Genomic DNA, 14422 nt, shown 5'->3' on the forward strand with positions numbered 1-14422 from the left:
ACAATTTAAAATAATTAGTAAACATATTAAGTTGATAACAATAATATTTTCTATAGAATAGAAAAATTAGCAATCCATAATATTATTAACTAAATATTAGTGTACATATATGTCAGCGTAAAAAAAATAAAATTATGTTTTTTTTAATTTGATAAAGATGAAATATATCTTTTGACTTAAAACAAAATATTAAATTAGTAAAATAAAAATTTTAAGTATGAAGGCCATATCAATAAATAAATTATGTATATGTTACTAATTATATTATAGAATTTACATATAATTATACAACATATTTTCATTTTATTCGCTTTGATCAGTATAATTAGTTTATATGCCAAACCATATTCATATAGCGCATTTAAAAAAAAAAAAAACATCCATTCGGTATATTCGGTATTACCAAATTCAAAACATTTTTTCTATTTCGGTTCGGTTTTGCCGGATTGAACTCCTAAATCTAAACCATGTATAATATCTCACTATTGCTTTAACCTATTCAATATCTATTGATTAAATTTATAATTTTTTTTAGTCTATTCACCCCGCGCAGGGCGCGGATCATCACCTAGTTAGGTGTTAAACGGGTAATAAGTTATTACTACTAACTCAACACCTAGTGCCTAAAATATTTAATACTCCCTCCTTTTTAAAAAAAAAATCACTTTAACATTTTCACATAAATTAAAAAAAAATGATTGAATTGCATTTATGTTTTTATTAATTACACATATTAGAACAATAGTATTTGAGATAAATAAAATTATTTATACAATTAATACAATTTGTAATTAATAATAAGGTAAAAGTAAATGTAATATGCATTGGAATTCTAAAATAATTTTTTTTGTATAACAAGAAAAAATGTTAAAATGACATTTTAAAAGAAAAACGTAAAGAGTATGAGACTTAGATTATTATTTAAACAATGTAAACGTTTAGAGAAAAGAAAGTAAAAGTAATAGTTAACGGTTTCTCTCTCGGGTGATATTCTTAGCGATCTCTGTAACTACTGATTCAGGAGCCTCTCATCATATGATTAGGGATGTTAGACTGATTAGTGATGTCAAACCTGCTCTAGGGAGTGTAGTAATTGCTAATGGTGATAGAATTCCAATTGAAGGAGTAGGAAACCTGAAACTGTTTGATAAGAAGTCTCAAGCTCTTTATATGCCTACTTTCACATCCAACTTATTATCTGTTAAGAGAGCAACTAATGATTTAAATTGCAATGTTATTTTTAGTCCTAATGATGTTTGCTTTCAGGAAAATAAGACCAGTAAGATGCTGGGAAAAGGTGTGAGCAATGGAGAGCTATATTTTCTTGAAGACACCAAAGTTTCAGATTTATCATGTGCTTTTAATTATGCTTATGTTTTAACTAGTGAGGTGTTATGGCATGCTAGATTAGGTCACCCTCATTCTCATGCCTTAGGTCTGATGTTACCTAATCAATTTTTTTAAATCAAAGTTGTGAGGCTTGTATTCTTGGTAAACATCAAAAATCTGTTTTTCCTAAATCAATGACTATTTATGAGAATTGCTTTGATCTTGTTCACTCTGATGTTTGGACTGCACCTTGTGTGTCTAGGGAGAACCATAAGTATTTTGTTACATTCATAGATGAAAAATCAAAATATACTTGGTTCACCCTGATTCAAACTAAAGATAGAGTTTTAGAAGCTTTTGTTAACTTCCAAAACTATATATCTAACCATTTCAATTCTAAGATCAAAATTCTCAGGTCTGATAATGGGGGAGAATATACCAGCAATGCCTTCAAACACCACTTAGCAAAACATGGGATAATTCATCAAACAAGCTGTCCATACACACCTCAACAAAATGGAGTTGCTGAAAGGAAGAATCGCCATCTTATGGAGGTTTTATGGAGGTTGCAAGAAGCATGATGTTCCACACCAATGTCCCTAAAAGATTTTGGGGAGATGCTGTGGTATCAACATGATATCTGATCAGCAGAATCCCCACCAAAGTTCTTCAAGATGCCTCTCCCTTTCAGGTACTAAACAAAATCAAACCTCCAATTGATCATTTGCGTGTGTTTGGTTGTGTTTGTTATGTCTTGACACCAGGAGAAATGAGAAACAAGCTAGAAGCCAAGAGTGTCAAGGGCATGTTTATTGGATACTCCTACACACAGAAAGGTTATAAGTGCTACATTCCTAATTCAAGAAGAGTTATGGTCTCAAGGGATGTTAAGTTTGTGGAATCTAAGGGGTACTATGAGGAAAAGAGTTGGGAAAACCTTCAAGACCTTCCACAAGGACCTTCAGATAGGGCAAACAACTTGAGAATCATTCTGGAGAGTCTTGGCATCAGTCAGCCTCGGAGCAGTGAGGTGCCAAGGACTTTTCCCTCACCACCATATGCTGGAAAAAATGAAGAAGCATCACCAGTTGTTGAAACATCCCATCATGATCCTGAGGGGGGCAATGAACCTGAATCACAGCCGCAAGAAGGAGATAATTTAGCAAGTACACATGATCAAGATGGAGATGAATCTGATAAGTCTAGTGAAGATCAGTGTAATGGAGATCAAGGACAGGAAGAGTCAGTGGTAGAAAGGCAACAGATTCAACCATTGAGAATGAGTACAAGAGTGAAGAAACCATCCAAGTGGGTCGACACCAGAATGTACTTCAACAGCAATGCAGCGGCTCACCCTATCCAAGCAACCTGTTCTTTGGCAAGTTACCCTCAGGAGCATGTAGCCTTCATTAGCAATCTGGATCAAGAGTATGTTCCAAAGACTTACGAAGAAACCATGGAGCATGAAGAGTGGAGAGAGTCAGTTGGAGATGAAGTTGGTGCCATGATCAAGATTGATACTTGGTATGAAACTGAGCTTCCTAAAGGAAAAAAAGCCGTTACAAGCCGCCTGCTCTTCACCATCAAATATCTTGCCAATGGAAAACCAGAAAGGAAGAAGACAAGGCTGGTTGCAAGAGGATACACTCAAGTCTATGGAGAAGACTATTTTGATACCTTTCTGGTTGCAAGAGGATACACTCAAGTCTATGGAGAAGACTATTTGGATACCTTTGCACCAGTAGCTAAACTCCACACCATAAGGATTCTTCTCTCCTTGGTAGTGAACCTGGAATAGGATCTTTGACAGATGGATGTCAAGAATGCTTTTCTTCAAGGAGAGCTAGAGGATGAGGTTTACATGAGGCCACCTCCGGGTATGGAAGATATGGTCAAGTCAGGGAATGTCCTAAGATTGAAGAAAGCAATATATGGATTAAAACAGTCACCAAGAGCTTGATATCACAAACTAAGTACAACTCTCAATGGAAGAGGGTTTGTAAAATCAGAAGCTGATCATACTCTCTTCACTCTCACAAGCAAGCAAGGAATTGTGGTGATACTGATCTATATGGACAATATTATTATCACAGGAAGTGACAAGGAAAGTATCATCTCTACTAAAGCTTTTCTTAAATCTACCTTTGATATTAAAGATTTGGGTGAGCTAAAGTACTTTCAAGGGATAGAAATATGCCGCTCTAAAGAGGGGCTTTTCTTATCTCAAAGAAAGTATGCACTTGATCTTTTAAATGAGGCATGGAAGCTTGGAGCAAAAGTAGCTAAAACACCACTTGAAGAAGGCTACAAAGTCTTGCGTGAGGGGGAGTTTGAAGACAAACTATTTGGAGACTTCAAGCTCTATAGGAGGATGGTTGGGAAGTTGATCTATCTCACCATTACAAGACCAGACATCTGTTTTGCTGTGAACCAAGTTAGCCAGCATATGCAAGCACCGAAGGTTCATCATTGGAATATGGTGGAAAGGATCATGAGATACATAAGGGAGGCTCCGGGTCAAGGTGTTTGGATGGGTTGCAACAAGAGCACAGAGATTGTGGGATATTGTGATGCAGATTGGGCTGGTGATAGAGTGGATAGGAGGTCTACTACATGTTATTGCACCTTCATCGGAGGCAATCTAGTTACGTGCAAAAGCAAGAAGCAAAAGGTGGTATCATGTTCAAGTGCTGAGGCAGAATATAGAGCAATGAGGAAGCTGACAAGTGAGCTCATTTGGATCAGAAACTTGCTAAGAGACTTGGGCATAGAGACATCAACACCAATTACCATGCACTGTGATAACCAGGCGGCCATTCATATAGCTTCAAACTCAGTGTTTCATGAAAGGACAAAGCACATTGAAGTGGACTGTCACAAGGTGAGACAAGCTGTGGAGCAGAAGATCATTCTACCTTGCTACACTAGAAGTGAATACCAGCTAGCTGATATCTTCACCAAAGGAGCAAGTACTAAAGTCTGTGAGTTCATTCATCCGAGATTGGGACTCATAGACCTGGATAGATCATGATCCCCTTAAGTCATGAAACATCTACTCTTTTTCTTTTGTGTGTTTTTGTCCCATTGGGTTTTTCACACAAAAGGTTTTAATGAGGGATGTCTTCATGAGTTCCAAGCTTAACCATACCTTATGGTAAAGCTTGAGGGAGAGTATTGACATGAAGAAATAAACAGAAGAAGTTTTCATCTAGCAAGGCTTGCCAAAGGAAATCAAGCAAGGCCATGAACAGTACCCGCGGAGCTACAGTAAAAGCAGACTGATATTATATTTTAGCTTCCCTAGTAAGCCAAGGGTGTTTGGCTACTAGAGTAAGCCTATTCTATTCTGCTTATGTCTCTTATAACCAATTGTAATGACATTTTTTAGATCTAAAGAAATAAGAAATCCTTCCTTACTCTTTCTCTCTCTCTCTCTCTCTCTTCTTCACTCTGTTCTTCAATTTCTTTCATTATTCACATGGCTGTTGTTGGTTCATGTTTGAAACGTTTTGTTTCTTCTATTACCGAGTCATAATTGATTGTGATGATCATATCTTCAAATCAGAAGAGATGGTGCATGTTTTGGTGTTCTTGTTCTGTTTTGGTGAAACATCCAAACTGTGTCTTTGGTCGATATGGTTCTCTCGTCGTTTTCTCTTCCCAGTGTTGACTGTAATAATAATATTCATGTGTAATAAAATTGGTTCATGTTCAGAGAAAATGATAAGGACATGGGATATCGTGATTGATGTGTGGTATCTCTTCATCCAGAAGAGTTTATCTTCGGTGAGTGGGCCTCCATTGATGAAGTCTACTACCACCTATGTTTGTATGTGTCTTATATGGCAGGGTGATTTCGTTCTAGGGCTTCAATGCTTATGGAAGAGAAGACCACCACAAAAATCGCTTTGGTACAATTATATAAAAAAGGGTGAATCAAACCGAACTGCTATCTACACCATCATATAGATGGGTTTCACAAAAGATTATATGGTCAAGGTATCTATGTCGCAAGGAAGGTTATACAGAATCTATTTTCTTACCAAGAACACATATACAAACTAATTGGTACCGTGTCGACGTTTCAAAGCATGTCCTAGATGCAATGGGTTTTTCTATACGATTTGGAAAGAAAAAATTGCCAAAATAGCATACCAATCATATTAGAGTGAGACAAATTCTGGAGAAGCAAAATAAGAGAGCATATGTTTTGTTAGCATATAAGGCTTATTGCAAAAGAAATCAACGTCAATCTTCACGTCTACGAATGATTCATCTTCAACATATGTCGCATATTTCTGTTTGTGTAATAATTTGTCTTCTGTTTCTTTGCTTACGATTCTATAACTCGATTTGTACTTCTATCTATCAATAAAATCTGTTTAGACAAAAAAAACTATATAAACATTTAAAAATTATAATTAATTATAATTGGTTTAACTGGTTTTGGTCGGTGGAAGGGTCCTTCTATGATCTATGGAGAGCGCTAGATTCACTTCTAACATTTAAGAGAACATAGAAGATCCCTTCTATATGGGATCGGATCTGGATTAAATTTGTGAAGAATAAGTTTTTCGATATTTTTGTTTTGATTTATTTGGAGTACTTTTTTAGGAAGGGCACAAACTAATTCCTAAAGAGAATTATTTATTTGGAATACTTCTTTATGGAACGGCACAAACTAATTCCTAAAGAGAGTTTGTGACGTTGACAACATATGGACTTTCTCATAATATTTAAACAAAATTTAAAACATGATTCCATATCTACGTGGCTACATATGTTTAGTATTGTGAGACTATTTCGAACCCATATTATTTAACTTTCCAGAACCTGCTTATCATTAAATCGTCCATGTGTTGTTAAGATTTTGATATTGGTTGTCATATTCTGACGTATAATTCACTCTTTCAAATGGACTAGACTGAAAACATAACATTTTCTTTCAGATCTTCTCTGTCGGTAAAGCGAAGAAAAAAAGGAAAAATAAATTTATGCAACCAAATTTTGCTTAAACTATTCTGTGACATTATATATACAAATATGTATACAATTTTCCGGAATCCCTCCGGCTTATCTTCTTTTTCTAATCTTCTTTTCCAAAAAATATAATTACGTTTTTCTTTTTAATACATTGAATGGCCAAATATCAAAGGAAAGAATTAAATGGTTATTTCTTTCCATATTTAAATTTAATGATATATAATAAAGTATTGAGTGGTCCATTAGTGCTATTTTTTTTAATAACTTTAGTAAGGCTAGTTTAATTAAAAAAAGAGCTCTGAAGAGTGCTCTCACCTTGACACGTAAGCATATTACCTAAGATTGTTATTTAACCAATGTTGTTGTCATTTAATCCATGCTAAATCCAGGACTAATATATAGGAGACTAGGGTCGACCCGCCCTACAGGCGGGAAGTTACAGTAAATATTATTTTATAAAAATTTATGAAGCATTTAAAATCTTTATAGAAATGATATTATAGACAAATAAATAGTAAAAAAAAATCCGAGATCATATTGTTATTTTTAGTAAATATGTTTGGTTTGAATTAGAATGTTAGAGACCTTCATTATTCTCTACTTTTAAGGAATACAAATTAAAAAATATAATAATATATATAATATTATTTTTTCTATTTCAATTTGACATAATAAAAAAATATAAGTTTTAATAAATAATACTAAATTTTTTTCAAGAAGATTTAAGTAGAGTTCTCAAAACGTTAAGTGGAATTATACATAAATTTGTGAATTTAATTGTATAAATATTCAAAATCAAATTCATTCCATATTTGAATATATGTTGTTTTAATAAGATAAAATAATCTAAATCAATGGAAAACTTAATTGTCATACATTACATAATTTTTACGATTATGCAGCTTAGTCATCACACCATCAAAACACACGAATGTACCTTCAGCAGTGCTATCAGCGATTGCCAACTCCAGACGGTAACTGTGAAAGTTTACAGAAAATAGGAACAAAAATTCACTTTCAGAGCCAGCTAACCTAGACGCACGTGATTACGTATCTATATATATAAGCACTTGCACAATGTATACAATACATACCGAAGAACTCCGACAGCATTGGGATTATTACATCGCAAACACTCCAAAGCAGAGACTGTACGCTGCAATTTTTTACTGCATTTAGCGCATGCAACGTAACACCATCCCTTGTCCACGTCCAGTCGAACCACTTTCCCGGTGCAGACAAAGTCAATGTCCTGCAGTTGGTTTATTAGACTCTACATACTAAGCGAAGATTCCAAACAGAAAGCTTTATTAATCATATCTGCATATAGTACCTGTGGTTGAGCAGAGGCGACAAAACTTGTAAGTTCCGATATGGTCAAGGTCTCCACCTTTGCATATCCTTTCAGCAATGGTGCAGCAGATGAGACTCCATTGTCCCTAGCGACCAATTTATAGAAGTAGTACTCCCCTGCCTTAGTCTCCTTGTCAAAGTAGACATGTGTTCCAGATGTTGCATTTAAGAACAAACCACCTCCAATCATCTTTGGATTAATGCTGGTTGCAACAACAACTTTGGGGTCACCATGCATATCCTCAAGCCTTTTGTGAAAAGTCTCAGCTTGACTTTCAAAGAGACTTAAGGTGACCGTTGAATCCCTGTAATTATGTATTTCACATCAATAAACATCATTTAAAAAACAGCAAGAACGCATGGAATTTCATTTAAGCAAAAATAAGATAAGGTGTACTTATCCAGTTTGATGGTTGCCAACTTGCCATGAGTCGACTCTTTTCTCCAGGAGTACCACTCACATTACTCTTCACTGCAGTGATCTCACCTACAATGTCTATGCAAGGCCAAGGCATATATCAGTAGACCATATGGTTAATCGTTCATTAATATTTACAAACCAAACAGAAATTAAATAATTTATGAATAATCCAATTAATCTAACCCAACCTGGTAGATGTGCATTCGTGTTGGCTAGACCAATCAATTCGGAGTGATCAAGGAACCGGAATCCTTCTTCAGGTAATGGACTAACCGGCTTGGTTAGCTCATCAAAGGCGGTGGAATCATTGAACCGGATCATCAGAGGAGAGTCGGTAAGTCTGAAATTCTGAGCACATCGAGTCACATCAAATCCAGAGATGGTGAACATCGTCCCGGCGGCGAGTTTGGAACGGAACCTTGAAAGGCGGTTAGCATAGATGGTGGCCTGCATCATTGTCGACTGATACACAAATTTTTTTTTTTTTGGTTAAAATTTAGGAAAAAAATAACAAACATGAAGAGGTTAATCGGAGTAATATACAGTACGAAAACAACTCACGTTGACGTCAATCAAGAGCAAGTCGACCCACATCAGCTCCCCACAGCGTTTGACATTTTTCGCCTCCCAGAACCGCAGAAGCCGAGCTTCAACAGCGGATGAGCACTTGCCGGACTTGAGGTCTGAGAAGAAAACCCTCGGATTAGACATGACTAAACTGAAGCAGAATCTATATAAGTAATAAGCAACAAAGATTGGATGAGTCGAGGATGAGAGATCTGACCTCTATTTATACGCAGAAACCCACCGCCTCTGAGACGCAAGGATCACATTGAAGACACATAGTGGAGGTACCAATCAATGGGAGTAAAGGCTGAACCGTTTCTATGCGGAAGGTACAGGAAACGTCACGCCGGTGCGGAGGTGACGACCTCCAGAGATCGCAATCTAGGGTTAGCATCTCACCGGAAGATGGGCCTTTCCCTTTGATAACCGAAGCCCAACGAAGCACATATGAGGACACGTGTTGTCTCTGTAGAGATAGAGTTTCCACGTGGACACGTGGCATAATTCTGTGAACTGAATTTCTTATGTGGCATCCTAGGTGTCTCTCTAAGGAGAGAGCAAACCATACTTTATATATATAGATAGATAGATGGTAAACGTTAGTACCTATAATTAGTGTCTTAGTGATACAATTAGTATTATATATTTTTGGGTGGATATGGGTAGACATGTCAATTATGGTCAAAACCCGCGGCCCGAGCCCGCCTGGCCCTAAGAATTACCGGGCTTGGGCTTAGTTTTATAAGGCCCAAAAAAATTGGGCTATTTGGGATAAGTCCATTTGGGTTTTGGGTATCTTGGGCGTAAGCCCGTTTGGGCTAGGACCGGCCCGAAAACCCGAAATTTTATGCTTTAACTTAAATATTATCGTTTTTACAATCAAAACCATTATTAGTATTGCATATTATTTTAATATTTTTATCCAAACTCTAATAAAGTAACTATAAAAATTGTTAATGCACTTTATTGTTCGATCATTATAAGTGTCACACTTTAAATTTTGCAAATGTACATTCTTCTTTTATGTACAACATATTTTTTTTTAATTTCAAAATGCAAAGTATGAAACGTTTGATCATGTTTATCAACGTTATCTTATATATTTAGTTTTAATTTATATTTGAATATCTAAATCTTATTAAGTTTGGTTTGTTTATAATATGTTTTTAAAGCATACGAAAAAGTAAATCTTTATTGATAAAGAAGAAAGGTTTAAAATCAATGAAACTATTTTTTATGAAAATTCAAATATATTAAAATGATGGAAATGACAATGACAAATTATTTTTCGAAAATCCTAAAAAAAACCCGAAAAACCCCATAGCCCTATAAAGATCGGGCCGGGCTTTGAATTCGAGGCCTAAAATATTTCCGGGTCGGACTGGACCGGGCAAAAAAGTTTAAGGGCTTAGCGGGTTTAGGCCGGGCCATGCCGAATTGAAACCCCTAGGTATGGGATAGTTTATAGGTCCCTAGTTTATATTTGGCGTAGTGGTAATTATTTTTCATTTTGTTTTCTCATGACGTGTTTGTCTAGTTGAGTTACATGCATCAAAGACACATCCAGTAGGAGACCAAACGATGTGATGCTACCGACGAGCTTTCCATGAAACAAAAAAAATCTGGGTTCGGAGAATGGTACCAGTTTGTCTTCATGTCTCTTCATGAACTCTGCTTCTCATAAACTCAGATGTAGAAAAATAAAATACTACGTTTTGCTCTAAGACCATATTTGGAGCGATTAGAGTTTTGGTTTTGCTCTGAGGCGTATTTCGGAGCGGTTAGAATTGAAGCCTTGAAGACTTCTATTAGATCAGTATTAACAAAGAGTAACAAAAGGGCAGAAAGAGTTGGCCAACTTGAGTTTTATGAAAGGAGCCTCCAGATTCAACATCCCAAAATTGACTTTCGACCAATCACAAAACCGACATGTGGGTGCTTTCATGATCACATTCCATTGCATTTTAGAATCTCTCTTTTCTCTCTACCACTTATTTTTTCTTCCATTGTATGCAAATATGTTCGAAGACTAGTCGCTGAACTTTCAATCTATGTACTTATTATGTAATTATGATCATTTTGATCAATGATTGAACGTATAACCCCTTATATGATCGTCAATGCTTTTTAAAAGAGAGCATATAGTTAACTCAACTCTAAAGAATCTCGGAAAGGGTAATTATATTTTTGTTGACTAATCCTAATTATATATTTATAGCTCGACAGAATCAAATTAGTCCAACACATGAATATGCAGTAGCCCTCGTGTCGTCTTTATTCTACACAGAACGTGTTTCATCAATACAAATCTCTTTTTTTTAAAAGATATTCTCTTTTCCGCAAGTTGCTCGCTATTTCTTCCATCTTAATAATATCATGATCAGACTCTCGTCTTCTTTGGTGTCTAGCAAGACATCATTATCAAGTTCTAAAATATAATTAATTACTCTTATCATTTCCCATGATTTTTCAATGCATTATGTAATATCCTAAACCGGATTATAAATATATAAATATTAAAGCAAAGCATACCCAGAAGACCTCTAAAGAGCAAACAAAACCATAGTCTCACTTTCAGTGCTTCCAACGCTTTAATAATGGAAGACTCAAGAGGAGGTTGACAAGACATGAAGATATTAAGATAAGTGGTGCGTGGTCAAATCTTATACATGCAACTTCGACCAAAAGGTAAACCCAAATTTCTATTGAATTGAAAGTTTCCCATTCAGCCAGAGTCTCCGGTCAAAACCAATCTCATACGTTCTTTTTTTTCCAATATAGCAGCAAGCTTCAAAGACTATTGCACAGTTTTTTCAAAGCTGCCCCCACATATCTTCATCTTCTTCTCTTGCAACCTCATAAACCATGCTCTTCTTCCTCTACAGTTCTGTCTGAATTTCCGCACAAGTCAACTCTCCTGTCGTAATACCATTCAAAGAAGGACCATACAACAAACGGGTAGGAGGAGAAAGATATAATATAGTTTCTTCAGAAAATGGAACATAAGTCTTGATATTTTGTAGATCTAGATATCAAGAATCACATCACCGATGAAGACTATCTCTGTGTTGGTCTTCTTCTTCCTCTGCTTTCTCATCGCAGAAGCCAGGCGCAAGAAAATGACAGATTGTGCCTCAACATTCTCTTGTGGGAGCCTCGACTTCAGGTTCCCTTTCTTTAACACAACCATGCGGTCTCGATGCGGTCTGTTCAGGCTGAAGTGCACTGATCACCAGATTTCAGAGATGCAGCTCCAGAAAAATGGGAAATGGTACAAAGTGAAGAGCGTCTCTCAAGCCAACACCATAACCATCACCGACCCAAGACTTAACAAAAGCTTGGAAGCAGGATTATGTACTGACTTGTCAAACTTCTCTCTTCCAGATTCTCCATGGCTCGAGTTGACCACTTTGTACAAATGCAACAGCAGTAGGGAGAATGGTTTCACTTATGCAAATTGCAAAGGAGGAGGAAGCAGCTTGTACTACTCCAATTTGACAGATCATTCAGGGTGTTCAATTATCAAGACTCCAGAGAGCTGGAATATTTCAAGAAACAAGAACCAGTCTAATCTTAATGCTACTTTCTCTCTTCGTACAAACGTGACTCGAGCCTGCCGTCACTGCTATAGACGAGGAGGAGAATGTACGATGATCAAAGACAAGTTTCACTGCCGTGGAGGAAGCAAAGGTATGCACAATGAACCATGAATGATGAATGAAACATATGAGATGACAATATAATTCAATTTCCCGCTTCTTTGTTGTAGATGACTACCAAAATCTGAAGTTAAAGCTAGGATTAGGTAAACAAGAGAGATGTTCTGTTCAGCCAACTTAGTTTCTTTATCTTTCTCCACACAGTATCCAATTTGAATCAGTTTCCTCCCTAATTGTCCAGGAATCGGAGGATTTCTCATCTTGATAATCAGCTTGGTTGCACTCTTTATCTTCATCCAAAGGAATTGGAGAAGGAAAAACAGTTCAGACCTCATCTCAACATACAACTCGAACTCTGACGTTGAGTTTAGTCATGTCTTCTTTAAGATACCAATCTTCACCTATAAAGAACTACAAGAAGCAACAGACAACTTCAGTAAAGACAGGTTACTAGGAGATGGAGGCTTTGGCACTGTCTACTATGGTAACATGATCAAAGCACTAACATTTATAGAAAGTGACATCTCTCTGTTAAGCAATGTTTACTTCCTTCTCTAATCTCAGGAAAAGTGCGTGATGGACGAGAAGTTGCAGTGAAGCGTCTCTATGAGCACAACTACAGAAGACTCGAGCAGTTCATGAACGAGATAGAGATCCTCACACGTCTCCATCACAAGAATCTAGTCTCTCTCTACGGATGCACTTCACGCCGCAGCAGAGAACTTCTCCTCGTCTACGAGTTCATTCCAAACGGTACAGTTGCAGATCATCTCTATGGTGAAACCGAAAACCCAACACACCAAGGCTTTTTAACATGGTCGATGCGCATGAGCATCGCCATTGAAACAGCGACCGCTTTGGCTTACCTTCATGCTTCTGATATCATTCACCGCGATGTCAAGACTACAAACATTCTCCTCGACCGGAACTACGGCGTCAAAGTTGCGGATTTCGGACTGTCGAGGCTGTTCCCAACTGATGCAACTCATGTTTCAACTGCTCCTCAGGGCACTGCAGGATACGTGGATCCTGAGTATCATACCTGTTATCATCTAACCGATAAGAGCGATGTATACAGCTTCGGAGTGGTTCTTGTAGAGCTGATATCGTCGAAGCCTGCTGTTGATATAAACAGGTCCAAGAGTGAGATCAACCTATCAAGCTTAGCTATAAACAAGATACAGAACAACGCGACCCACGAGCTGATTGATCATAGTCTTGGATACGGAACCAATGAAGGAGTTAGGAAAATGACTACAATGGTGGCAGGTTTGGCTTTTCAGTGCTTGCAGCAAGATGGTACAATGAGACCTACAATGGAACAGGTTGTGAAGGAGCTAAAGGAGATCCAGAACGAGGAGCAAAAATGTCAATACTACAACTACAGAGAAGAGACGGTAACTCCGCATCCTTCGCCACCAGATTGGGGAGAGGCTGCGCTCATACAGAATAAAAAATTCCCCCGGTCACCCATCTCTGTGACTGAACAATGGACCAGTAAATCAACCACACCGAACACCAGTGCCTACAGTTGCTAAGGTACCATCAGGTTTTGCTTTCTTCTCATTTGTGTCAGTGGAAAGATATAAGATGAAACACAGAGTTGTGAAGTTGCAGGTATTGAGAAAATATACATAGTGACATAACTTGAACTACTAATCACCAATTTTCTATGTCTAATTTTGTCTATCATACTCAAACATATGTAACTGTATCTGTATGTAATATTGACTCAAATGTCTAAACAAAAGAAAACAAAAAAAAAAAAATTGACTGAAAAGGTTTTGCTCGACTAAGATTACTCACACCTCTCAGCTCCATTATGATACCAATAGCATCTACTGAGTTTCAGGCCTATCTATCTAGTTAACCAGAAAATAATTTGCATGCATCATTAGTATAAAAGGGAAAGATTCCAAAGGCTCTCTCTAACCAGAAACAGATGGCTTCCATTAGTTCCTTCAACAAGTGGTAAAAGCTTATAGCCCTAGAATAAGACTCTGTTACCTCGTTGTAGGTGAAGCGCCCCCCAATACTAAGAAAGAACAAGGAAACAAATCCTCTTCCTTCTTGCAGCCTCTATCATTAAGGTCCAAAAAATTCCATTCAA

At 36.9% G+C, this 14422-nt stretch overlaps 3 protein-coding genes across 8 annotated transcripts; 2 read left to right on the plus strand and 1 right to left on the minus strand.

The window, feature by feature from the left end:
- The first annotated feature begins 2098 nt into the window (after nt 1-2098).
- Nucleotides 2099-4360, plus strand: LOC106398795. The gene is made up of 4 exons (XM_048757278.1): nt 2099-2959; nt 3140-3206; nt 3423-4165; nt 4211-4360. The coding sequence occupies exons 1-4, from the start codon at nt 2099-2101 to the stop codon at nt 4358-4360; spliced, it is 1821 nt and encodes a 606-aa protein (XP_048613235.1).
- A 2716-nt stretch (nt 4361-7076) lies between these two features.
- On the minus strand, nt 7077-10310 carry LOC106397561. 3 transcript variants are annotated; one of them, XR_007324197.1, is made up of 8 exons: nt 10296-10310; nt 8871-9119; nt 8648-8769; nt 8275-8548; nt 8063-8161; nt 7646-7970; nt 7407-7564; nt 7077-7290 (listed from the first exon to the last, which is right to left on the minus strand). XR_007324197.1 is itself a non-coding variant. In XM_048759037.1 (7 exons), the coding sequence occupies exons 2-5, from the start codon at nt 8795-8797 to the stop codon at nt 7951-7953; spliced, it is 543 nt and encodes a 180-aa protein (XP_048614994.1). In that variant the 5' UTR covers nt 8798-8804; nt 8871-9590; the 3' UTR covers nt 7077-7290; nt 7407-7564; nt 7646-7950. The 3 variants fall into 3 exon arrangements, 2 of the variants coding, with proteins under 2 accessions (XP_048614994.1, XP_013693614.2); XM_048759037.1 differs by lacking the exon at nt 10296-10310 and having other exon boundaries at nt 8648-8804; nt 8871-9590; XM_013838160.3 differs by lacking the exon at nt 10296-10310 and having other exon boundaries at nt 8871-9120.
- Nucleotides 10311-11164: 854 nt separating this feature from the next.
- Nucleotides 11165-14104, plus strand: LOC106347170 (LEAF RUST 10 DISEASE-RESISTANCE LOCUS RECEPTOR-LIKE PROTEIN KINASE-like 1.1). 4 transcript variants are annotated; one of them, XM_048759035.1, is made up of 6 exons: nt 11165-11341; nt 11438-11611; nt 11677-12343; nt 12423-12458; nt 12554-12796; nt 12877-14104. In XM_048759035.1, the coding sequence occupies exons 3-6, from the start codon at nt 11704-11706 to the stop codon at nt 13848-13850; spliced, it is 1893 nt and encodes a 630-aa protein (XP_048614992.1). In that variant the 5' UTR covers nt 11165-11341; nt 11438-11611; nt 11677-11703; the 3' UTR covers nt 13851-14104. The 4 variants fall into 4 exon arrangements, with proteins under 4 accessions (XP_048614992.1, XP_048614991.1, XP_048614993.1 ...); XM_048759034.1 differs by having other exon boundaries at nt 11169-11341; nt 11435-11611; XM_048759036.1 differs by lacking the exon at nt 12423-12458 and having other exon boundaries at nt 11169-11341; nt 11435-12343.
- Nucleotides 14105-14422: the final 318 nt, after the last annotated feature.

Source organism: Brassica napus, chromosome C5 (assembly GCF_020379485.1).
Source record: "Brassica napus cultivar Da-Ae chromosome C5, Da-Ae, whole genome shotgun sequence".
Lineage (NCBI taxonomy): Eukaryota > Viridiplantae > Streptophyta > Magnoliopsida > Brassicales > Brassicaceae > Brassica > Brassica napus.

Coding starts and splice junctions, on each gene's coding strand:
- LOC106397561 (XM_048759037.1), bottom strand. CDS start 8,797: ATGTCTAATCCGAGGGTTTTCTTCTCAGACCTCAAGTCCGGCAAGTGC. Junction 8,162..8,274: donor CACGAATGCACATCTACCAG/GTTGGGTTAGAT, acceptor GGCCTTGCATAG/ACATTGTAGGTGAGATCACT. Junction 7,971..8,062: donor GCAACCATCAAACTGGATAA/GTACACCTTATC, acceptor ACATAATTACAG/GGATTCAACGGTCACCTTAA.
- LOC106398795 (XM_048757278.1), top strand. CDS start 2,099: ATGAGAAACAAGCTAGAAGCCAAGAGTGTCAAGGGCATGTTTATTGGA. Junction 2,960..3,139: donor AAAGGAAGAAGACAAGGCTG/GTTGCAAGAGGA, acceptor GATCTTTGACAG/ATGGATGTCAAGAATGCTTT. Junction 4,166..4,210: donor TTCATATAGCTTCAAACTCA/GTGTTTCATGAA, acceptor GACTGTCACAAG/GTGAGACAAGCTGTGGAGCA.
- LOC106347170 (XM_048759035.1), top strand. CDS start 11,704: ATGAAGACTATCTCTGTGTTGGTCTTCTTCTTCCTCTGCTTTCTCATC. Junction 12,459..12,553: donor GAAGTTAAAGCTAGGATTAG/GTAAACAAGAGA, acceptor CTAATTGTCCAG/GAATCGGAGGATTTCTCATC. Junction 12,797..12,876: donor CTTTGGCACTGTCTACTATG/GTAACATGATCA, acceptor CTCTAATCTCAG/GAAAAGTGCGTGATGGACGA.